Raw genomic sequence first — 24,286 nt, 5'->3', positions numbered from 1 at the left:
GGACTGTACAAAATACTGTTAAAACAACCATAAAACAACAGAAGTGTCAGACTGGTCATAGTGACTCTCATGTCTGTCACCTCCACACACCCTTCACTCTGCATGGCCAAGCGTACAACCTTCACCTCTTTTCCTCCATCCTGACCCCAAACCATTCTCCTAATGCCCTTGCCAGTATCTCTGTAGCCCCAGCTGTGGCTGCGCTTTCCCTCTTTCACTTAAGGATATCTGTGTGTGCCTAACACACTGGAGAGGGCAGGGTGATGCTGCCCAGAGTGGTAGTGTCTGATGCCCTGGAAGCATTCAAGGTCATACTGGACAGGGCTCTGAGCAATCTGATCTAGTTGAAGATGTCCCTGACCGTGGCAGAAGGGCTGGACTAGCTGACCCTTAGTGGTCCCTTCTAACCTGAACTATTCTATGATTGTAGTCCACCATGGAGGGAGGCTCAGGGTCCAAGGAAAGAGGGAGACTGGCCGAAGTTTTTATACTGAATGGTCTCAGGGTTTCCATGGAGGGATGGACTTTGGCTGGAATGCTCATGGTCTTACAGACAGGGGCATTTTCAGAGCTGGGGGAAGAAAATGACTTTTTCTGCAACTGTGCCACCTCAGGGTGATAGCACACGTAGAGGAGCAGCCCACAGTGATTGCAGCAGTGTGACAGTTCCTGAATGTGACTCCATAGGGCCACATTTATCACTGCAATTAAGTGAAACCAAGCTAGTTCTGTACAGACAGGCAGGAGTCAGCAGGGAGCCTTTGAAAGCTGCAGGATGCCCTTTTCCCTCACATAGCTGTCTGACAGTGGTCCTCAAGAAAGGTCCTAATACCTGATGAATTTTGGACACACATCGAAGAAATGTTACTTGCTACCTTGCAAGACACAAATCTTATTTTAAGCACCAATAATAATGAACAACTGTCGCTTAAAATGTGATGTGCAGTGAAACACACAGTTCTGGCACCACCTTTCCTCAGTCCTCTCCCTGCTAGACATCATTAGGTCTGCTCGAGGAAAAGCACAGGCATTCATTGCACCATAGCCCTGGTTTCAGCTATCTAATTTTAGTTTTACAGACTCCAGCGAGCAGGATAAAAGGCAAATATCCAGTTTATGTCCAAAATGTGCTTTATTAGAAACAATTTTAAACCACTCCTATCCAATAAACTATACATAGAAGCACATCTCCATAGGTTTTGAAACAGCCATCACTTAGGATTTTTCATTTATCTGCTCTTTTTTATATGGTAATTTAGGTATATTTCAATGTTCTTGTATGCAGAGTTTGGATTTCCTCAAATTTTAGACAGCCTGAGCAGAAACAGTAATTATTTATTAGTGCTTTCAAAAATAATCTGCCTGTGCTGTGTTCTGACAAATTAAAGCAAGTAATTTTTTAACTAGTTTTGAGGTCATCTAGATAAAGTCACTAAGGTCTTGTGAAACGAACTGAAAAAAATTTCCACGTACCTTTTCCTCTCCGGTGGCCCCATCTGTGCCTCAACATGTTACCATCCTTCAGACAAAAAAAGGACGGCAGAGATGTGATCTGGAGAAGGTCAAGGCAGGTCATAGCAGAAGAGACCAGTGCACATTACTTCCAGTGTGGCCAGGCAGGGCATGATTGATCTGTGTACAGACCTAGCTACTGTTCATTATGTAAATGCCAAAAATAAAATTGAGTTAAAAGTTTGATCTAGCAACATGCCATGAGAAGTATTTATGGCAGATGACAAAGGTAGGGGGTGGTAAGATGGCAGGTGACAAAGGCAAGGCAGATGACCAAGGAAATGTTAAAGAGGTATTAACATAAGGAGGATGCCCTTACGTAAATTCTTTCTGTATCTCACCCTACTATGATTCCAAGATTAGCTGAAGTGGTTATAATCAGACAATGTAAAATGCTATAGCTGCAGCCTTTCTACTATATCACCTCTGAGCAGAACAAAGATGACAAGCACAGTGTCCTTCCCCTTGGGCTCCTCTTTGGACTAACATTTTTCTTATGCAGTGGTCTGAGCTACTTGCTCTGGTAACAAAATGGGAAAAAAACTAAAACCAAAACAATAAAATCCTGTAAAAACACAATGTAAACTTCCTCCCACCTACCACTCCTCTCCTGTATGCACACCAGCATGGCTTAAGGAAGAAAGTTTATTATACACACAGCAGAACAACCCTGGGAAAGAGCACCTAGATTTTTCTAGGTGCAGATGGCAGGAGAAAAACAAACATTCCAAGTTAAGATGGGATGTCTTGATCCTGTGAGATGAAAGGAAAGGATGTGTACAAACAGCAAATATGTAAAATGGTGAAACTTTAATGTTTTTCTTTGCCATGTATAAACAAAATACTTTTACAAAATGAGTCAATAACTGTCAAGTGTTTGGCTTTATGATTGCACTCCAACTTATTATTTGGTCACTGACCAAATGCAGGCTAGAACTCAGTCATTTCTGAGACTCTAGAAAGGCACAGTAAAGACAAAGCTGCACATATATAAAGTACTACATAGAATCATGTTGTAAGGAATCTTCACATCGTTTCAAAAAGTAAGAATAAATTTAAAGATGCAGTCTTTGAGAATTAGATACAATATCTGGATAAGGTTGAAGTCCTAGCTGTTTGTTATCTTTCAACTTCTGTACTATAACTCTGGCAAATTCCTCTCCTTGGCTGTCTGAAGTATCAAGAAGTTGTCGTACTTTTGATGTCCTTGTAGGTTTAGTGCTTATAAGTTCATAATCTTCTTTCATGAGCAAAAATCTTGATAGAAGAGCATCCAGTGATTGATTCAAACATGCTTCAGTCATCTGATCAATAATTTCTTCTCTTTTACTTTGGATCCACTGATGTGCTACATTCTGTTGTATGGTTTCCAATACAAAATCTGAGATTGGAAAGGATTAGAAAAAAGGGATTGTAACTGTCTGTCAACAAATATTGCCACAGAACAAAGAACAAGCTGAAAAAAAGCTGTTAAAATGTTCCAATTTGACAAATTTGGTGGTTAGAGTATTTATTCTATCTGAATCACAGAATAATTTAGGTTGGAAGGGACCTGCAAGGAGGTCATCTGATGTAATGGCCTGCTCAAAGCTGGGCCAACTTCAAGGATAATTCAGGTTGCTCAGGGCCTTGTCCAGCTGAATTTTGAGCATCTCCAAGTGATGGTACTTCTGCAGCCTCCATGGGCAACCTGTTCCAGTGTTCAACCCGACCTGGTACTAAAAAGAGACAGGTGGTAAATTCACTTTCCAGGGGGATTTTTATTGAAAATTACTGAAAACATCCCTGTAGTTTCCTGGTATTTTTCTCAAGATGAGGTTTCACACAGTGAGAAGATGTTGATTTTCATATTTCCAGAAGAGGGGAGATGCAACAGATCTTTATAAAGTTGCATGTTATTGTGTGCCCCCTAAAAAAATAATTCTGAATAATTCATCATTACAGTTTCTTTTTGTTAACTTTTGTGCTAACTTTTAACAGCTATTTGATGCATAAGAATATATGTAGTGGGCTCTCAACTAACACAGAGGATCATTACAGGTGAAATGCTGACACAGTTGCTGCTTCTCTCAGCCCCACCATTACTAAATGGAAGACTGGAAAGCCTAAAAAGTAAGAAGTGACATGCAACAAGGTGACTAAGTTTGAGCTAAGTTTTTCTCATGTTTTGCTGGTCTGTAGTACTTCTACAGCAGTACGAGATAGGAAAAATAATATGAGCAAAGGGAATGGGATAAAGAAGACATATGGCACCAGGAATCTGATTAAGAGGAGAGAAAAAAAGCTAGTAACTACAGGTACCTGTACTTGGTCACATTTTACACTCTTTTTGCTTACTTTTTAAGTTTACAAGGACAGAATTACTTTGTTTTGCATTCTTACTTTTCAGATGTTTTGTTTTCATTTTGCAGGTGAATAGCAGTTCCAGTTTCCATTTCATATTAGACATATGTTCAATGTTAGAACAATTATTGTGGGTCTTGGTACCAAATGGTGTTTGCTGTACCTGAAGGAATTGGCGATGACCGCAGCACAGAGGATGCAGAACTTGAGGCATCTGAAATATTCTTGTCAGATGACAGAACAGTACTGTTTGGATGCACAAGGAGTCTGGCACTCTGAGTTACAGACAGATTTCCATCCATGCTCTGGCTGCTGAGAGAGTGTAGACACCCAGAATCTCCATCTTAGACAACAAGAAAAAAGAGAAGGAAAAGAACAAGCTATATTACTTCCGTGTTCAAATAAAATACACCCATCAGAGATTATTTAGAGCAATTTCACAAAAGAAGTCATAAACCAACTACTTTTACATGATATACAACAAATTAGTACTTATACTCAAATTCTGAGTATATTTAAGTCCCTTTTATATTTTACCAGGGCTTGACTATGGCTTGGGGTCCTGCTTTATTTTAAAGAAATATTGGGAGTATAAGAAAAGTAATGAAAAAGCTCTGTTTGAGAAAAAATTTTTGTAGGGACTAAAAAAACAAAATAAATCCTTTGAATATTTGGAGAGATAACTGAAAGTCAGCAGGAAAGCAGACCAATTTATTTTGATGAAGTTTGGCACTGTAACAATGGTGAAAATGAAGATTCAGGCGGGGGAAAAGGACATGAAGAACAGTGGGAGAAGTTAACATTCAGTGGGAGGCATATGGAAGCTTTTTGTAGCCCATCAAAACAGGATATAACTTCACGAAAGCTTCATGCAAACTTTTGCAAACAAAAGTATAAAGGATTTCTATCAGGTGGGAAGTTTAACAGTTTCTAGTTTTAGGATTTTTTTATAGTAGAAAAGGATGACAGATATGAAAGCAGCAGTAGGAATGACACAAGAAAGAGATGACAATCAGCTAAACAGCTAATGAGAAATGAACTACAGGACATGTGCCTAACTCTGCAAATAACTTTGATTAGACTTTCACAGTGTCACTTGATAAAGACACAATAGCTAAGATTTTAACTAAGAACCAGAGATGCAAAAATTCAGATGAGCATCTAAAGACACAATGAGGTAGCCCCATGGACAATTTGAGATTACCTGTCCAATGGGGAAATCTGAAGGTGTATTCCCAGCTCTTTCTTGACCTGTAGAAGAATATGTCTGTAAGTACACAGAGCAGGAATAGGAAAATGTGGAAGAAACTCCATTCTGAGTATTTTAAAATGGTGGACTAGAACTCATAGTAACTAGTATTTTATTTCATGAACAAGAGAGAAAGCTGGGCAGAGCTATGTACTGTGAAGCAGCAGATATTATCTACTGCATGAAAAGGGGATTAGGAAACAACCACTGTGAGTGAAAGATCATTTCAGGAAAGTATTTCAAACAGCTGTGCTGAGATAGATTGTTACACATTTTTAGGCACATATATTTAGTTTCATAACATAAAGACAAAACTACTGGGATTGCACTGGTTATGAGAGAATGACCTTGACCAGTGACCACAGCACAAAAAAATACAATCATAAAATCACACAATTGGTTCCATTGGAAAGACCCTTCCTTCAGATCATTGGGTCCAGCACTGCCAGGCCCACCACTGCCCCATATCCTGAAGTGCCACGTCTACACATCTTTTAAATACCTCCAGTGACTCAACCACTTCCCTGGGCAGCCTGTTCCAATGCTTGACAACTCTTTCCATGGAGAAATTTTTCCTAATATCCAATCTAAACCTCCCCTGGCACAACTCAGGGCCATTTCCTCTCGTCCTACTGCTTGTTGCTATTGCTTGGCAGTTAAGAGGCACCCACCAGGCCACAATCTCCTCTCAGGTAGCTGCAGAGAGCAAAGGAGCAAAATTTCCTCTCTGAGCCTCCCTTTCTCCAGGCTAAATAACTCCTCAAAAAAAAACCAAACCAAAAAAGCTAATGAGAGTTATTCAGATGTTATTCAGAAAAAATCCAGATTAACTCAAGTTACTCAAAAAGAACTTAGGTGACCTAGAAGACCAGAGTAACAGAAATAGAAAAAGATGGAAATATATGAGATCTAGACTTTCTGTTTCAAGCTGGGGCTGATGATTAGAAGTGAGATGAGGAATAAAAACAATCCCTCAGTAGATAATTCTGTAAGGAAGGACCTTGTGAGAAAGGAAAAACAAAATTCTAAGGCATACTAAGTAAGGGGGATTTCGTAGACAAAAAAAGTTTGTAATGTTTCTCATAATACCATGTAGCCTTGGTTCAATGACTTAAGTTAGAACATGCACCAGGAGGACTTGTTAGGATACTATAAGAATAAAGAAGTTTATTTTACAAAGGGATTTCAAGAGAGTGCATCCTGTTCATCTAGCAAAACTAAGTATATTAAAGGATTACTCTCTGTATCAGAAATTAAATGGGAAGAGGGAAAAGATCTGTTTAAAGAAATACCGATGAGAAGCTCAATAGGGTAGGGAAAAAAAATAAGGTGAAAAGAAAGGCTAAAGGCTAGAAGACAAGCCTTAACTCAGAAGAAGCAATTTTCTGAGAAAGTATTCTGATTGTACTGATGGAAAAAACAATAATCTATAGTCATTAACTCAGCTAGACTCTGTAGTCATTAATTTCTGCCTTTGGCCATGCCAAATTCCTCTCTTGCTAACAGCTTCCTGGAATAGAATTTTCACCTGAAACAATTGCATCTGAGTTTGAAAAGCAAGAGGAGTATCAGTTTTGCTTTCCACTACAACACTACCTGATGCAGCTATTGGCAAAGTAATAACAAACATTTCTGCAGTAGGGTTTTATGGGCACTATTTTCACAAGTTTTACAGTATCTATACATAAACACAATAAAATCTAAGCAATGACTCTATAAATAAACGACCACTAGCTGACCAATCAGATTAATTGTACCAACAAATTTTCATTGATGCCCTCCATAGGCAGATACAACAATTTATAACAAAAAACAGCAGCATGAAAGGCTGATATTTATCATTATCTTATGTGATTACACTTACAGTCCATGCTCGTGTTCAAACGAATACTCCATGTTCTAAAATTCATCACAACATATTTATTAAGCTAGGTAAATATGAGTTATCTTCATCACTGAGATTTTTTTGTTGTATAGATAAATGCTTCAGTTGAGATACAGCCAAAGTACCCTGTACTTGCTTTCTGCCATTTTCTCCAGTAACTGAAAGTCCTTATGCCTCCCGTAACTTATTTACCCAAATTCCTTCTGTATTTATGCCTTTCTAGTACACTGAGTAGAAGTTCAAAATTGTGTATGTGTTCAAACAGGAGCTGAAAACGGAACTGCCTGTGCTCTCCTACCTCTACAAGATTATCTCTGGTTTTGCAGCACCTCAGAATACTTTTTGATGCCTTTATTTTATATCAGTGAAGTCAATAGCCTTGTCTGCTTTCATACTCCTGGTCCCTACAATGCCAGAGGACACTCTAATCTTTTGAAATATGTTTACATTGTGTCAAGAGAAGAAACTTAAATGCAGTTTTAGTTTCACAATGTATTGCTATTCCACCTGGGTTCCATTGTATTTTTCTGGCTTCTGATGTCAGCAAAACCTCAAAATCGAGTTTTCTCAGAGAATTTTGCCAACTTTTATTCATAAAAGGGGACAGCTACAAAAGGTCTGTCCAGATATGTTGGAATTTGAAATAAAAGCCTCTCTGAGTCCCTCAGAGAGAGAAAAGAACTAAAATATATTAAGTCACATATAGTAAGAATATGAGTAGAAATATATCTTAAGTGCTTTAAGAGACTGTGTTAGCTAATGAAAAACCTTAAAGCCTAGTTTAAAGTTCAGTAGTGTTACTTTTTACAGACTTAATCTAGTTCTAGACATAATGAAAACATAGTAAGAACAAAGCTTACATTTCTAGATAGAACAGATAACACTATATACTTTTGCAAAGCAATCTATTAAAGATATTTTTACCTATTGAATTAAAAATTATATAGAAACTTGTACTGGAAGCTTTGAATAGGAAAACTGAACCAGTGAACTGTAGAGATTTCTCAGGTGATAGGAACAGAAAATCAGAGCTTAAAAAATCTGGTTTTTTAACCCATACCACAAAGTTTACAAAAGACATTTTTTTCTGACATAGAGGACCCAACTTTTTACTACACAAATACAATGTCACAATGTGAATGTAAAGCTGCAATGGCAAATTAAATTTACACAAATTATCTCACCTGATGAGAGGATATTACACTGGGGAATAGACTTGAATTTTGATGTATCTGGAGAGATGCTCCGAAGGGGAAGTGCATCACACTGTATGGAGCTATAGTACGTTGGCTGAAAGAAATCCAGGTGTATATGGAACAGGCACATTAAACAAATATGAAGTTGCAATTTTTTTACAGAAAACCTCCCCATCACCATGTTTTCCCTGCTATATAAATGCTCAGTAGACAGCACAATGAAAATATGGTAAATCAGAAGAAATTATGTAATCCCAATACTTATGTATTTTTGAAGATGACAGCAATTTTGTGTACAAGTTTAACTACTAGTAAGAACCAAAAGCAGCAGCAGCATTAAGAATCAAAATATAAATGCAAATCTATATGACACTATACAAGCAAGCTCTGCAGAGGTATAAGGGAGCAGTAGACAATCTCTTACTACTGGCAGGCATTTTGTGCTGTATTCCTTCTTGAGGGGATCACAGACTTACAGAATATGTGGAGAGGGAAGTGACCCACAAGGATCCTAAGTCCAACTGCTGGCCCTGCACAGGACCACCCCAAGAATCATTTGCCTGAGAGCATCGTGTAGACACTTCTGAAACTGGGCATGGTGCTGTGACCAGTTCCCTGGGGAGCCTGTTCCAGTGCCTGATTGCCCTCTGGGTGAAGAACCTTTTCCTGATATCCAACCTAAACCTCCCCTCGACAGCTTCATGACATATTTAGAGCTTTCCCGTATTTAGATGCCCTTCTGATTTCTGCATATTCACCCTTTACTATCTTCACATATATGACTTTGCATTTGTTATACCCTGGCTCAAGTAATGCATTTTATGCCTTTCCTGACTGCACAGGAAAGTAAAGTACAGAACAACTCCTCATACCAAGTTAAACTTCCTTTAATCTCTCAGGATGCTGACATACCAAATGCAACACATAAAGCATTTACCTTTTCAGGATTCAGAGGTATATTTAGAGATATCTGCTCCACATTTGCTTTCTTTCCACTCTTGTAAATACTTTGTGATTCATATAGTGACTGGAAGAGAAACATTTACTTGTATTAAATTTCTGCTATAAGATTACAGCCTTGCACAAACACTGGTTTCAAACAGATACAAGATTAGACAAAAGAAACTGAGGAGAAATGACAAAGGAGATTACACTTCTTTTAGCAAGTGAAAACTAGCAACTTATTTGACCAACTCATGACTGTAACAAAAGCTACTTACCTTCGATCTCTTCAACAGAATTACTGCTTCCAGCATAGCTATTTCATCAAATGTTCGCAGAACTGGCTCCAGGTCTATTAAACATTCTAAACAAGGGAAGAGTACCTGGTGAATGGTTTGAAGTGGAAACCAAGTTGTCACTGTACTAAAGTGTCTTCCTCATATTTACAAAAATAATTTGTCTGACACTATCAAACCACTTACACTGCTAAAACAGAAGCTGTTTGCTTCTGTTAGAACAGTTCACACAACCAACAGAAATCCTGTCCTGACCTGGCCACCTCATCACTGTGTACCAAAAGAGATCCAGGACAGTGCTGGACCACAAGTCTCATGTTCATGGAATGGAGAGACTGGTGAGTTTGCTGTGTTTTAAGGTAGCCCCATCAAGCCTGATCAGCTGAATGGAACCAAATACCATCTCAGAGTGTGTTGCTGTCTTCCCACTCCAGCAGAGGTGTTAAAGATTTATACCAGAAAAATAAACAAACACACTCCCAACCCAGTGATATCCAGAATACATGCTTAAGGCACGAGGCAGGGCCAGATTAGATGGGATAGTCAGAGCACTGACCTATCACATCCAGTGAAACCAAATGACACTGGCTTCAGTGTGTCTGTGTCCCTATGCTATGGTAATTGCTTAAGTTTCCCAGCAGTGAGCTGTACTTCCCCTAATTTTGCAACAGTTTTGCAACTTCTTCTTTCTTTTTATGATAGTTAAGTAGTGGCAAAAGCAATACATGTTTTTTTTCAAAGACCATCTTACTACACACATGGCACTAAAAAGAGAATCTAAGTTAGCTCACACTGTAGTACATATCCCAGACAATTTTCCCTTCAGTGTGACCACACACTTAAATTGCTACTTTTTTTTGTTAGTTGGCATAGGAAAACAAAAATGCATATGGAAATATCATGTGTCTATTCTTTTTTGATTTTGGAAAACACTGTATTTAGACACATTCCCTTGATTGGAAAAAAATTCCAGTTCTTGCTTGATAAAGGAGATGGAACAATAAAACAAAGTGTCAGTGAAAGATTTACACTGAGATGCAAATACAAATTTAAGTCACTACAGCTTGTGTGGTCCTTTGGTGTTGATTGGGTGCTTGTAAATCGCACAGTACTCATTTTATACTTCACTTCTCCCACCTCCCTTAAAAACCCCAAGTTATCTTCGACAATAAAAAGCCTCCAAACACAAGTAGTTAAACAAAACATGCTGCTTTTTTACAGGTAAATTAAGAGATGGTAGATGCACAAGACTCCAACAACCAACCTGGTTTTGCAGCACACACAGAATTCCTTTCATAAAAGTTTGTTTACAGACATGAAGAAAGCAGCCAAGCACCTTATTATAAGCAACAAGACTGAGCACACAGACCTCCTGACATCTTTAACACTTCCCTTTCATGACTATAAACTTGCTCTGTAAGTACCATGTTCAACAGAACTCTGGCAAGGTAAACTCACTTAAGAACGATGGTCTTTCATCTGGGTTTTGTGCCCAGCCACTTTCCATCAGTCTTATGATAACCCCTCGATGAGGAATGTCCATAGGTAGACTTCCTTCACTCAAGTCTAGTCGCTGTCCCTGTGACACGCTGTACATTATCTGCAAGGGGTTTATAACTTCTGTCAAAACAGACATTGTGAAGTCATTAGAAATATATGCAATATAAAGAGCTTACTATATAGGAGGAGTAATTCTGCTTGCAGACATAGAATTTATAGCTCATCAAAATAATGTTATGTTTCTTTTGTAATTAATGAAAAAGTATTTTTAATTTATGAAACAAAACTGATAAAAAAAAAGATACTAAAAAAAAAATCTAATTCAAAAAGTATTTCAAAGTGTTCTTCAAAGAGTTTAAAAGTTATTAGAAAGTAACCCCTAAAATTAAGTCTCCAGGTTTCACATTTAACTTTAGGTAAAGCAGAAAAAATAAATTAAAGGAAGACACGGCCTTACCTTCAAATGGCTGTTTCCTTGACATTACTTCCCACATGATAACTGCATAACTGTTTACAGTATAAAAAGTAGAGAAGATGTTATTTTAGACTACCAACACTTAACAACACAATATGCTCAGCTTTACATTTTATTTAAAACATTTTGGTAAAATGGTCCTGCAAGCACACATGGGACTGACTACAGCTAACTAAAATGATGACATGAACATATGAAATCTATTATATGAAAGCAGGTAACTTCATCTAGAACTAGTTAATACTATTAAGTACAGACAAAATCCATGGCATATGAAGTCCTATTCCAAATCTGTATCCTCTTGTCTGTGCTAACACATTGTGAATTACATACATGGAGCTTAAATCTCAGCACACGAATTAAAGTGAGCCCCGGAGAGACAACTGCTCTGTCCTAACTGCAATACTCTGGCATATTCCCAGTATGGACTGACACTCCCTGACATTCCAAAGGGAAGCTGAGTATTAGCAGGGAGTATTAGCTCTGATACAGAGCTCTGTCCTAACACACTGTGATGCAGAGAGGTAAGATACAAACTTGCACTTGGGATGCCCACTCCAGCTTCCTCCCTCCCCATATTATGCTTTCAACATTTGCAATCTTTTCCATAGGGAGAGATGTCACTTACACACAGCATTCACTTTCCAAAACAGACTCTTGGGAAGACTACTCTGACCCAATGCCAGGAGACTGAACACAGATGTGCTTACTCAAACCAGTGACCTTCTTTTCCATTCACACCAACATGAATGGCAAGCAGTTCTGCGAGTACAAACTTGCCCCATCTCTAGCAAACTAGTCATGCTCTTTAGCCATCAGGATATACTAGAAAGAGGTAACTTTAAACTTTGTAATTTAAATAAGGTTAGCTGATTTAATTTAAAAGCAGAATTGAATTCTCAGTCCTCTCCAATTTTTCCTCACATACTCTACCATATCTGAATGAAGTTCTATTCCATGATTTATCCTAAAAGGTCCTAATATTAATTCCACCACTGTATTCAAGTGTCTGGTTCCACTACTTGGACTTTTCTGAGTAAAAAGAGGCTAAAGCTTCAGCACTACCATAACTTCAGAATACATGCAAGGTGCTGACAAGCATGTATTTCCATGTTTTCAGTCCAAGTCTTTATTAAGTATTGTGACAGTGTCATTCCAGAAAATAATCACTCTGATAAATTGTTGTTAAGGCTTTCTCCCCACCTTTGGTATGAATGTACTGAGCTTCCTTCCTGCATCACTAAGAAGTACCAAACTTTGCATATAGGTTACATTTAACTGCCTTAGAGCACTGTACCATCTGACAGCTACCAAGTAAGAATTAAGAAAAACAAAGTAAGAAACAAATAACTGATACTTAAAATCAAATTATATAAATTGAGTTTTCCTATTTATTCTGTTTGTATTTTAACATCCTTCAATGATAAAATTTGCTCATGCAGCTTTTAATAAAAGCAGTCCTCCCTGTTAGAAAGTCTGCTTTTGATGTATTCCTGACAGATCCATGCAGGCTGATTTATTTTGTAAAGCAAATCATCCCTTTTGTAGAAATTAAGCTGTTTGACTGCTGTTAAAACAATTTGTTTCTTTAAGAAAAGTATTTCCTCACAAATTAGCTTCAATATCTCAACAACATTCAGCTGTGATCAATTAATTAGACATCCAGAAAATATCCAAATATTTAGTAATATCTTTCAGTTTGGAATCTCTCTATAGCTAAAGAATATTTTCTCAGTTCTACAACACTGCAGCATTCCCCTTTACACTGTTCCGGTTTTCCTTTCTTATTTCTGTTTTGTAGCATCTCCATCTGATTGTGAGCACAGAACCTCCTGTGTGGCTTTTATGGTGATCCTTCACTGTCTCTGCACCTTCATGTCTTCCTGCCTTGAATATCTCTCTTTCCAATGTTGTCTCACTTTCTCGTCTTTCTTCTCACATAACCTCTTTCCTTCCTAATTTATCTGTTTTCTACACTCATCTACTGATGTGTTCTCATATTTTCTCCTATTTGGTTGTTATTCCTCTGAAAATATTATTTTCTTTCTAAGAAACATTTGTCTTCTTCATCTCTACCCATTCATATAGCTGCCAGTCACTCTTTCTTTCCCCTTAATACACCTTTTTTTCTTTTCAGTGTTTTCCTTATCCATATCTTCTCATCAAAGGTTAAGGAAAGCAGGTATGTTGTCATCTGTATTCTTTGAACAGGAATTCCAAGGAAATTTCTGTGCTTCTTAAGGGTAAGGGAAATAGTGATTTCCCTGGAACTCAGTAGGACCCTCTGAGACTGAGTCATCTATCACCAAGATACAACCACATCAGAGCTCAGTGAAGGTAAAGGTGGCAGACTGCACCAGAATGGTGGACTTTGTCACAGTGATTGGCCAGTTCATGCCTCCTCAATCTTCTTTTACACATGACAATTCCTCCCAAAATCCTTCAAGCAATCTCTGAGCTCTTCCAAACCATTTCAGACCAGCCAATTATAACTCCAGTATCCTCAGAGAGATTTCCTTTTGTTATATGGGCCACTATCACTCTATTAACTATTCTACTACTTGACCTCAGGACTGCCCAACACAAAACCACCACAACTTTCATAAGGTAAATTATTCCTTAAGGAGATTACTGTAACTACTTTCTCTAAACCCACCATCTTGTTTTTATCTGCCTCCTTTCCAAAAATACATTTACTGCAAATTATGTTGTTTACACAAATTACAAGAGCATGTGTATTGACTTGATGGTATGAATAGCTTCCTTCTTTCCCTGCATTGTCTGTATGTGTATGCTCATTTACAGAAACCAGTCCCCTACCTATTTCTGTAGTCTCAGTTTAATTTTGGAGCATTACACTTGTCACAGCACAAAAGAAATGAGTTATTAAATCCAGCTATCATTCAATTCTTTATTTCCCAATTAATTTAGCCAATATAGCTATGATATTATCATTGAAAAGAATAAAATTTCTAAGAATATGTTAAAATCTAAGTTCAGTAAATCATATCTGAGTTCAGATTTCAAGCCCCACTAGAGAACAACAGGAGTTACCTGTAGATATCATGTTTCACACTTGCCCGGGTTTTCTGACTGGGGTTGTAATCCTCAGGTGGCATGTAGATAATTGTCCCTCCTTCTGGCAAAGAGGATTCACTTCGTGATTGCGACATAGATATGACACGCCATCTGGACATGCCAAAATCTGCAATCTGGAAAGGTCAAATCAGTTGTTCTGAGAAGAAAAACTGGATTTATCTGTTGACAGTTAGAAATTCCTGAAATGTGCCCAGAAGCAGGGGTCACCCAAAGCTCCTAACCTGACACACAAAAGCTATGTGGTTCTCCTAGCAACAGGAAACATCAACTCCAGTCCCTAAAGCATTCCCAGCTCATCACTCATGCTGTCCCTATAGCAGTGCTCTATCTGTTCTTTTAAGGAAGGACTCATCTACACTACAGCTGAGGAATTTGCTGTAGATAGCTGTACCATATGAAGCAAATCACTTCCTCGTGTGAAGAAAAAAGAAAACAAAAAATCATTAATTACTAGTAGCTCCCTGGTTATGAAGAAAGCACAAGTTTAGTATGAATCATAATAGTTGTACATAACTCAGCTTGCCAATATCCAGAGGCAGCTCCTCTCACAGAAATATCTTAGGGCATCTCACCTCACTCCCAAAACTATGATGTATTAATCTTGAATTAATAAATTTGATATTCTGAAATTCTGTGCTGCAAAAAGTTGCTGAATATTTACTTTACTGTGCACTCTGGGCCTTTACTCCTTTCCACAGGATACAGTGCATCTACATGAAGAAGTAACTGACTTCAGCTTACATCCTCAGGCATCCATGAGCCAGGGCACCTGATGTCAGATTAGGTTATGGGTAAGGAAAGAAACATTTAGCAGAATGCACCTGCTGGCTGAGCTGTAGTGTCTGGCATACATGGGAAACAAGCAAACAGCTACCAGCTCTGCACTTGCCCAGCCTTTGCATAATATCAAAAACATTTTCAAAAGATGCCTGTGCAAGTGCTGTGGCAATTAAGATAACAGAAACAAGCTTTCTGAAGAGCATACATCAAAATCCACAATGAAAAGTAAGCTTTCTTCTCTACAACTCATTCTCATCAAGCCTTCCTCATTGTAATTGGTCATGACTCTTGCTCATTCAGTAGATCAGGGACAATCAGAAGCACTCTGCCAATGGTGTTATCTCTACACATACGAAGTATCTCTTCTATTTGGCATGCATGAAAACCTTGTTTGCATTTCCTGTCAAGTGTACTAATTTAGAGAATCTTGCTTCACTTAAAACCCTAAGGACACTCCTTACAGGAGGCTGGGCAGCTATGCAATAATTAACCTCTTCCCTTCAATTGCCTCAGCAAAGAAACTGTTCAGATATGATCAGGCAGAGCACCAGGCCACACCAAAGCTGTTAGAGATTAAAAAAGAGAGTGGATAAAAAATGGCTTGGACTAGTTCCCTGATCAGGTTTATCAGGAAGCTCGAGAGCTGGCAACACCAGCACAATTGAGTGGGAGGAAGTATGACCTGCTGAGGGTGTGAGCAGAGACAAAGCCATGTGAGGCACTTTGCTGCCAAGAAAAATTTCTGTGCAACAGAGAAGGAAGAAACCAGCAGCGGATCTTTGCTCAGAGGACTCACAAAGAGACTCAACCTGCAGTAACAACTGAAACATTCACTTTTCAAGTACAAATTCAGTGCACAATATCTCTTATTTCCATTTACTTGAGTAACATATTCTGTCAATTATAAAAACAGATCTTTTTAAAAAAACAAGAAAAAATGAACCCAATTCTTGCAATTATGGAAGCACCTAAACATTTTGCCAGAAGTACTTTCAGTGTCTTTTTTGCATCATGGCAGTGATATTTTAAAAGGCTGAACTACAGTTTTGAACTACTGACACTTCTGCATGTATATTTACTTGTTCTAAGGAGCTTCACAAAAGCCACCTTCCGACATAGTAAGATTTCACAGTCTTGTTTTACATGTTCTTATACTACATCAATGGAACAGATATGTCCATATTGCATGGTAGGTATCAAGTAGAGCATTAACATTTGAATTTGACCTACTGCCTATCAGAAATAACTTGTCAGAGCATCCTGGGCAGGAACACTTTCCATTTTCTTCTCAGAAAGTGCCAAATGTAGCTACCCTTGGAAGGCTGACAAACAAGAGTGTCACCATTATTGAGTGATATCAACTACTGCTATAGCAGAAGCAGCCCAAATTCTATCTTTCTGGTCTTTTCAGACAGATAAAATCCACAACTGAATAATACAGAGCTTCCAAAAGAAAAACTCCAAAGTTCTGTCTGCAAGGATAGAAGAAAAAATCCACAATACAATTACATCCTCTCTGCATGGCCACAACCTCACCCTTCCTCCTCTACAATAATGAAAACACTTTCACTCGTTATTGATGCTGACAAACAGAAGAATTAAATAATCCTACCTTGATATGAAACTCATCATCCAGCAAAATGTTTTGGGTTTTTAAGTCATGGTGCAGCAATGGAGGATTCATGTTGTGCAAATAGTTTACTCCCAAAGCAATTTCATAAAGAATGCGGAATCTCAGGCACCAGCGAATGTCAGGATATACATCTTTCTGCCAAGATAAAACCACAAAACCAGAATATAATCCTCTATTCTGATCTAACAGCATACACAAAGACTTACTTTATAAGAAGAAGAAAGTGACTTGGGCAAGCAGTAATCTTTAAAAATATACATCACACAAACTCTTTAAGACTCATTAGCTGTTAAAAGAAACATTATCAAAAAATAATAATTATGCAGTGGTATATTTCCATTCCCTAGCATTCACATAGTAGTTCATGACTGCCATACATGATATTGAATATTTATTACATTACTCATTCATATGGAAACATGAATTACAGATGAACTTCTGCATGAAACTTGCAACCCACAATTTTTGAGTCCTACATGAAGAATGGCAGTAATCATATCTTCAACTGACATTGGGGAGCAAAAAAACTATTGAAACTATGCACAAAACACTACCTGTATAAATAATAATACAGTACCAACAAATACAGTAAAACTCAACTGAAATATTCAAAGTTACATTGATATGAAAAACACACAGTTGAGATCTCTAAGGCACGAGATGCATATTGGTTAAACATGGACTTTAGTGCCATTGAGACACAACTGCAGTAGCTTTGCATTACAACACTATTCAGGCCAAGCTAAGGGGAGCAACTGAGAGTTCAGCACAAGAGAAGTTACTCAGAGAATAAGATCTGATAGAAATATTCATACCTGTTTATATTATTAATATTTGGCTTCTATAAACTAAAGTAATTTTTTTTTTTTTTAAATATTCAAAACTCATTAAAAAAATCAATATTCCTATTAGCAGTAATTCAGAAACCCAGACTGAAGAAAGCATAAGTATTTCAGAATCTAATTAGAGAACAACTGAGATTTTTAAAGTGACTGTATGTAATAATTCAACATAAAGCTCCTTATAGGTCACATTATTAAAGAAAAAAGTTTAACAAAACTTATGTCAGCGAAGTTTAGTTGTCTTTTTGAGATACAGAAGGTCTTAGCACAAAAAACTACTAGGGATAATGACTGTCTTCTAGCATGAAATATTATTAATAAAACACTTTACTAATTAATTATGGAAATTGCAATCTACTTGAAGAAGTCAGGTATCATATTTAAAGACTGTAAGTACACTTACCCCATGTAATAGCTGGTTTAATGACCCATTGGCCATGTATTCTGTTACTATCCCCAGAAATTCAGGCTCGTTGCAAATTCCCAAAATTGGCAGTATGTAACTAAACCTTGCTTTGTGCAATATCTCTGCTTCTTTTAGAAGGTGGTTTCTATCGCTTAAAGAAAACAAGCAAACAAATAAAATACATTACCATACCAGTACTAGGAAACTCAAAGCAAATGCTGGGTTCACTATATTCTCTGTCAATTATATCCCTGTATGCAATACCACCACCTTTTCACCATTTAATTTCTACCATGCTGTTTTGAGAACAAGACAGTGTAAGACAAATCAGGATCTGTAAATGCAAAGACATGACAGCTTCCCTGGTTTTGTTGTGCCACACAAATATATCTCCTTCATACATTTCATCCATGTTTCCAGTAAATAAGGATACAGTCAGAACTTCCAGCTTCTACGTTCCTTGTAACTGGAATGGTAACAACCAGCTGCATTTCTCCCACTTTACAGAACACCTTCAAACCCTGAGCTTTCACCCAATATTTATCTCCTAGAAAGTGGAGATTTTAATACACATGATTCTCCAACCATTTAAATTTAGTGGACTCTGATGTACATTAAAATAATAGGGGTTAAAGGAATGCACTTTTGACTTCTGAAGGGAAAGGAAGTTCCTTTCTGAAGGAAAAGGAACAATTAACTATGCTTTGTTTTCACATAAATTGTTCCCTCAAACAGCCCCTGCTTTGAATCACTCTCTGGAAAAAATATCCCCTAGACACAAAGGAAGCAGAAACAGACCAGCCTCATGATGTTTGGATGCCTGAATTTGATTGTGTGGATCTACTCTGTTACCTTGAAACTCCTCAAAAATGTAGGTTTGATGCATCTTTACAAATTCAGACCTTGCAGCTTGTGGATTTGAGAAGGCCAAGTATGTGAGTATGATTTCATCCCTAAAAATAGAAACTATTTGGTATGCCTTATATCTCTAATAGTCTTGAAATAAATGGATTTGTTGTCAATGAGGATAGTTGGACCATGAAGTGAAAAAAGCATTCAGTGAAAAAAGCATTTAGATCTTATATCAGTGGAGACTGGGACAGGTACATAACTAGGACATTCAAATACAGGACATTTACAACACATTTAAGATCGTTTGGATGTGAGCCAGTCTGACTCAGGGCTGTGCTGGGGGCCAGGGCTATGCCCACCATGATTTGTTCAGCACAGCACTGTGTTATGTGCACAGCCCTCCAGGGTGAGAGCTGGCTTGTGCCCATCCAGCTCAGGGCACACCCCAAAGCACTCAGGGCAGTCTGGATCCATCAAGCTGGGTTTAGCACTCACAAAGAAAAGGCTGTCACGATATATGGGGAAAAGTAGAAGCCTTGTGAACTAAAGCTCCCAGCAGCAGGAAATTTTGAATTTAGATGAATATGAAAATAAGGTCCTTTTATTTTTGTAATGGAAAAAGACTTATAGGAAACTTATAGGAAACAACAGAAGTAAAAAGGCAGCCTTTGAGACAAGTATAGGATGGAAGACACAACTACACCTTCCTCCCTCTCTCCAGAAATTACTAGGTTTGAGGAATTTTGGGGTTTTCCCAGAGAGTAAGGCACATTAGCATGGGATTCAGCTGTGGCCAGGAAACAAATTGCGACATACTGAAGTCTATTCCTGTGTCTGTCAGTCACTTCACCTTTGTCTGCTCCATGCCAGAATAGCATTGAGTAATGCCTAAAGAGCACATTCCCACAACAGCTTGCCAAATGGCTTTGCTCTTTGGCTGGTCACATACCATATCCTGGGATGTAAAGCACACACTTCCCACTTGGGAATAAATGGCACCACGAATCCCTTTTCATGACAGCATTTAGTGGCTGGCATTTTATATTGCCTACTGTACAAACAACAAAGCACTTGCTGCTGAGATTCGAGTATAATGGATTTTTTTATCACTTTCTGATAGCATTTCTGGGCTTTGCATGATATATGGTAGGTGACTGAATTTTTTTTTATTACCTCACCTGCCCTTTTAATCATAATTTCACAGGTTAGATGTCCCACTAATCCAAATTCTTGCAAGGCTAAAAATAACCTTGGTGGTTTCTCCCAACTATGTTGTGAGGATAAAGGCTGTATTTCCAATTAGATGGGATTTAAGCAGACATTAAAAAAAACCCCAAACAAACAAAAAACCCTACAACACTGGTCCGTTCCCCCTGCTCCCTCAACTTATCAGAAAACACAACATAACTGAGATTCCATTTCTGGCAAGATTTCAGAGATAAAGCCTGTATATACACAAACCTGGGCAATAAGAGGTGAAAGAGCTTAAAACAACATGTCTTATATTCAAGAACACTGAGTCACGAGACTAGAAGACATTCAGAGTGAAGCTATCCTACCTAAAGACCTAATACTAGATCAAAGAAACCTGAGGCAAAAGCCTGAAGACACCAAGATAAGACAAAGAGGCAGGTTTACAGTCAGGTAGGCTTCAGACAGCCTAAGAAGAGGCAAATTTGCATTGATACATTAACAAATTGGAACTATGCGGATTGAATAAGACAGAAATAAATGAAAAAATACAGCTTGCTGCCCCCCTACATGGAGTGACAGCTCCTGTAATAAATATGCTGCCACTTGGGTACCTGGAAAACGGGAAACCCGATTGTTACACGGAAAATACCAGTTTTGCAAGGGGGCCTACAAGCCTATTATTTTAAATCAGATTCTCTCAGTACTGTGAGATCTGGGGAAAATAATAATTTTGCGTTGTACCAGAGAAGCTTTATCTAGAAGCAATCTCTAGTGCATAGAACATTGCTCTCTCTATGTAAACACTAAATCGATAGTAATCACCGCACTTTAGTATCCTGCTGATACCTCAGCAATATGGTTAGCAACCAACAGACCCAGCAAGAAGCCAAACCCTGCCAATCCCACCTTGAGGAGGGCTCCAGCTGCATGGTGCAGAAAAACTCCAAAAGAAACAATTTAGCGTCTCACAGACTGAGACCGAAACCAGCCCTTTACAATAATCCAAAGAGAGGAAGCTCCGGGGCCGGCCCGTGCTTTCTCTCGGCCCAAACTGAATCATCTTCGTGGGACCCCCTCTCCTCGTGGAATTAAAGCAAGGCTGCCTACCGAAACACCAGGATCTGATCCACAGACCTCAGGAGCCCACGCCGGCACCTTGGCCGGCACCTGGACCGTTCCTGGGGGCTGCTTTAGGGAAAGGCGGGTTCGGCTCGGCGCTCCGCGGCCATGGCCCAGCCGCGGCCCCCGGCCCACCCCGTTACCTGTCTAGCAGCGGCCCCTGCAGGCACTTGAGGGCCACCGGGACCCTCCAGTCGGCGTGGCGGGCGGCGGACACGGTCCCGTAAGCGCCCCGGCTGATAAAACGCAAGTCCGGGAGTTTGCTGGAGGGGATGGAGGGGAGGCCGTAGCTGAGGGTGCCCGTCCGGCCCCCACGGGCATCCCCGCCGCTCATGCTCGCACTCCGCCGGGCGCAGCGCGGCCCGGAGCACCGCTCCTCTGGCCCCACTTCCTCGCTTCCCCCCGCACCGCCCTGCCCCGCCTGCTCTCCAGTTGGCCAGCAGTTCTCTCCTCCTTCCACCCCACCGACGAGCCGCTTCCTCACGGAAAAAGCGTCCCACGGTTCGCGGGTCGGGGAAGGCGGAGCAGCCGGGCTGGGAGGAGCGAGCCGAGGGAGCGCGGTGCCGGCGGTGCCCGCAGAGCCGGGCCCAGCCTCGCCCTGCCGGGGCGCCCTGCCGGGCGGCGTCCCTCGGGCCGTGCAGGGAGCATCCCCCCAACGCTGTCCGAGGGAGCATTCCCTGCGTCCGGGGCCGGGAGGGGTGTGCGAGTTCTGCTCTCGACAGATGATGCAGGATGCCAGAGCCGAGCACAGATCGCCGCAGTGAATTGTTCACTAAATAGAATCACAGAATGATGTGGATTGGAACCTTAAAGATCACCTAGTCACAGCTCCTCTGCCAGGACAGGACACACCTTCCGCTAGACCAGGTTGCTCAGAGCCCCAGCCGGAGTATACTCATTGCTCAAGCAAAGTGAGAAAATCTTTGTCACATACCGTCGCTTAACTCCTCCCTGTTTGTCCTAGGAAGATTTTCAGGATAGCGGCATTTCAAAAAGATAATTTCGAAATTTCCAGTAAGTGCAAGTTCACCCTTGCTCCTGCTCATGGCGAGCTGCCTGATACCTGATGTATTTGTGAGAGCTTTACATGAAGGTTGAGCAGGAAGATTTTGTAAAGCCTTGTTCACCGAGCCAAGTTCTCACAGACTAACAAAGTAATTCAATTTAAAGGTAGAGGTTTGTAGCTTTCCACAAGTAGTGGCAGTTCCACAACATGAAATGAAAGTCACTTGCCAACTTGCCTTTCCATGCCTGTGGATCAGGGGCTAAACCCCTGTGGCTTTTCACCTCTCTTTTGTCCCACTCATGGATGCGGACCAGAGAATGAGGGAAAATACATAAGTTTTCAAAATACAATATGTTCAGTATTTCATAGCATTCATTTTAAGATATGGCAACAACTTTTCAGTTCTATCTAGGTCCTAGAACTTTAGTAGATTTTTTATTTTTCAAATTTTCTTGTATCTTGGATGATTTATGTTCTCCAAGTGCTCCAGCATTATGAACATATAAGCAACCACATAAAGCAACTGGTGACTTACTCTACTTTCAGTTTTCAGTTAGTCCGTAGGGGGTTTTCCAAAACTGTAATCTTGAGGATGTTTGCAATATGCCAGTTTTGGGTATCTGTTTATGTATATTCCTCTCTGTGTTAACTGTGTTGGTAGTACCTGACATTGTCATACAATGTCAAAGTGACTGACATTGGTCATACAATTTTAAATTTGATGTATAAGGAAGATTTTGTTTCCAAAAGCAAATGATATGCAAAGAACAATTACCATGATTCTTTGCCATTAAGATGTCACTATGTTGAAAGATTATTTGCAGAACTTGTTACTGTGTGCTGTGTTGATTTAATGTTTATTTACAGTGTTAAGTACTTAAACCCCAGGAAAATGATTATGATTCTAAAAGTGGATGTGGAGGCAGTGCTGTTGGAGCAGTGCAATGCTTCTCTTGTCCTGCCTATTCCAGTGTTCCTGGAGCTGTAGTCCTTGTGACACCTCAAACCCTAACCCGAACCCTAATGGCAGCTTGGGGACCAGGCTGAGGTCCTAAGTAAGGTAGACTAAATTTTTGATATAACTAAGGTTTTTGTTAAATACTGCTTCTAAATGATAGAAACAGTATATATAGCATGTTGCAGATAAATAGCTGCCTGTGGTTTACTTCTTTGAAATTTTAACTTGTGAGATTTCCCACATGGTCCTTTTCATTTTTAAGTGTTGGATCTGACTCCTCCTTTCACATGGAAATTTCCTGAAAATCCCCACTGATAATGAGGTAAACAAAGTCCACAGCAAAGAGAATTTGTGTGTGTGTGTGTGTAGTATTCGTAGTGGTTTGATTAGTGTTGTAATGACTGTAATTTTTTGAATTTAAAATGGGAAAAATAGTTCTGAAAGTGTAAAAGCTATGGGAATGGGCTTAGTCTTCCTTAAACTTGCGAAATCTGGGAGGGCAGCTAGCTACTGTGTGATTAGTACGTCATGATGCTGACTTGTAAAACACTTTCTGTTCCTTGTATCTCTGTAAAAGATAAAGAAAAATAACAACTGAAATTAAACATGCTTTCCAGACTGAGGTGGTATTTTCTTTTTGACATTCTTCCCTGTGGGCAGCATAGTCTGGAAAGAGCTTTTAGCTTGCTACTGTAAACAGGTATCCACACTGATGTTGAGAAGAGGCTACAAAATTCGTATCTTTTCTTGTGCATCTCCACCTGAAAACCAGGCCACTTATACATAGATATACATGCAACTTTTTATACTCATGTGTATGTTTCAAAAAATTCACACTACCTGCATGTCTTTACTAATATAAAGACTCTTTTTTTCCCCAATTTGTTTCAGTCTTATCCTCCACCAAAAAATTTTAGTACCTTTATTTTTATGAATATTAAGCACCAAATCTAGTTGTGTTTTTTTTTCAGTTCACCAGATTGACTGTGTTTCCACAAC

General features: G+C 39.2%; 1 protein-coding gene across 5 annotated transcripts; it reads right to left on the bottom strand.

Annotated features, from left to right (window-relative positions):
• Positions 1 to 1,135: 1,135 nt before the first annotated feature.
• RIPK2 (receptor interacting serine/threonine kinase 2) lies at positions 1,136 to 22,255 on the bottom strand. Of its 5 annotated transcripts, none has more exons than XM_058832119.1 (11): positions 22,142 to 22,255; positions 18,156 to 18,309; positions 16,890 to 17,045; positions 14,453 to 14,610; positions 11,381 to 11,430; positions 10,882 to 11,043; positions 9,406 to 9,491; positions 9,123 to 9,212; positions 8,174 to 8,279; positions 4,019 to 4,198; positions 1,136 to 2,893 (listed from the first exon to the last, which is right to left on the bottom strand). In XM_058832119.1, exons 2-11 carry the CDS (start codon positions 18,189 to 18,191, stop codon positions 2,568 to 2,570), a joined length of 1,350 nt encoding a protein of 449 aa, XP_058688102.1. In that variant the 5' UTR covers positions 18,192 to 18,309; positions 22,142 to 22,255; the 3' UTR covers positions 1,136 to 2,567. The 5 variants fall into 5 exon arrangements, with proteins under 5 accessions (XP_058688102.1, XP_058688101.1, XP_058688103.1 ...); XM_058832118.1 differs by having other exon boundaries at positions 22,130 to 22,218; XM_058832120.1 differs by lacking the exon at positions 22,142 to 22,255 and adding an exon at positions 21,312 to 21,436.
• Positions 22,256 to 24,286: the final 2,031 nt, after the last annotated feature.

The sequence above is a fragment of the Poecile atricapillus genome, chromosome 2 (genome assembly GCF_030490865.1).
Source record: "Poecile atricapillus isolate bPoeAtr1 chromosome 2, bPoeAtr1.hap1, whole genome shotgun sequence".
NCBI lineage: Eukaryota > Metazoa > Chordata > Aves > Passeriformes > Paridae > Poecile > Poecile atricapillus.
Note: the sequence above shows the minus strand (reverse complement) of the source record. Positions and strands in the feature narration are given on the sequence as shown.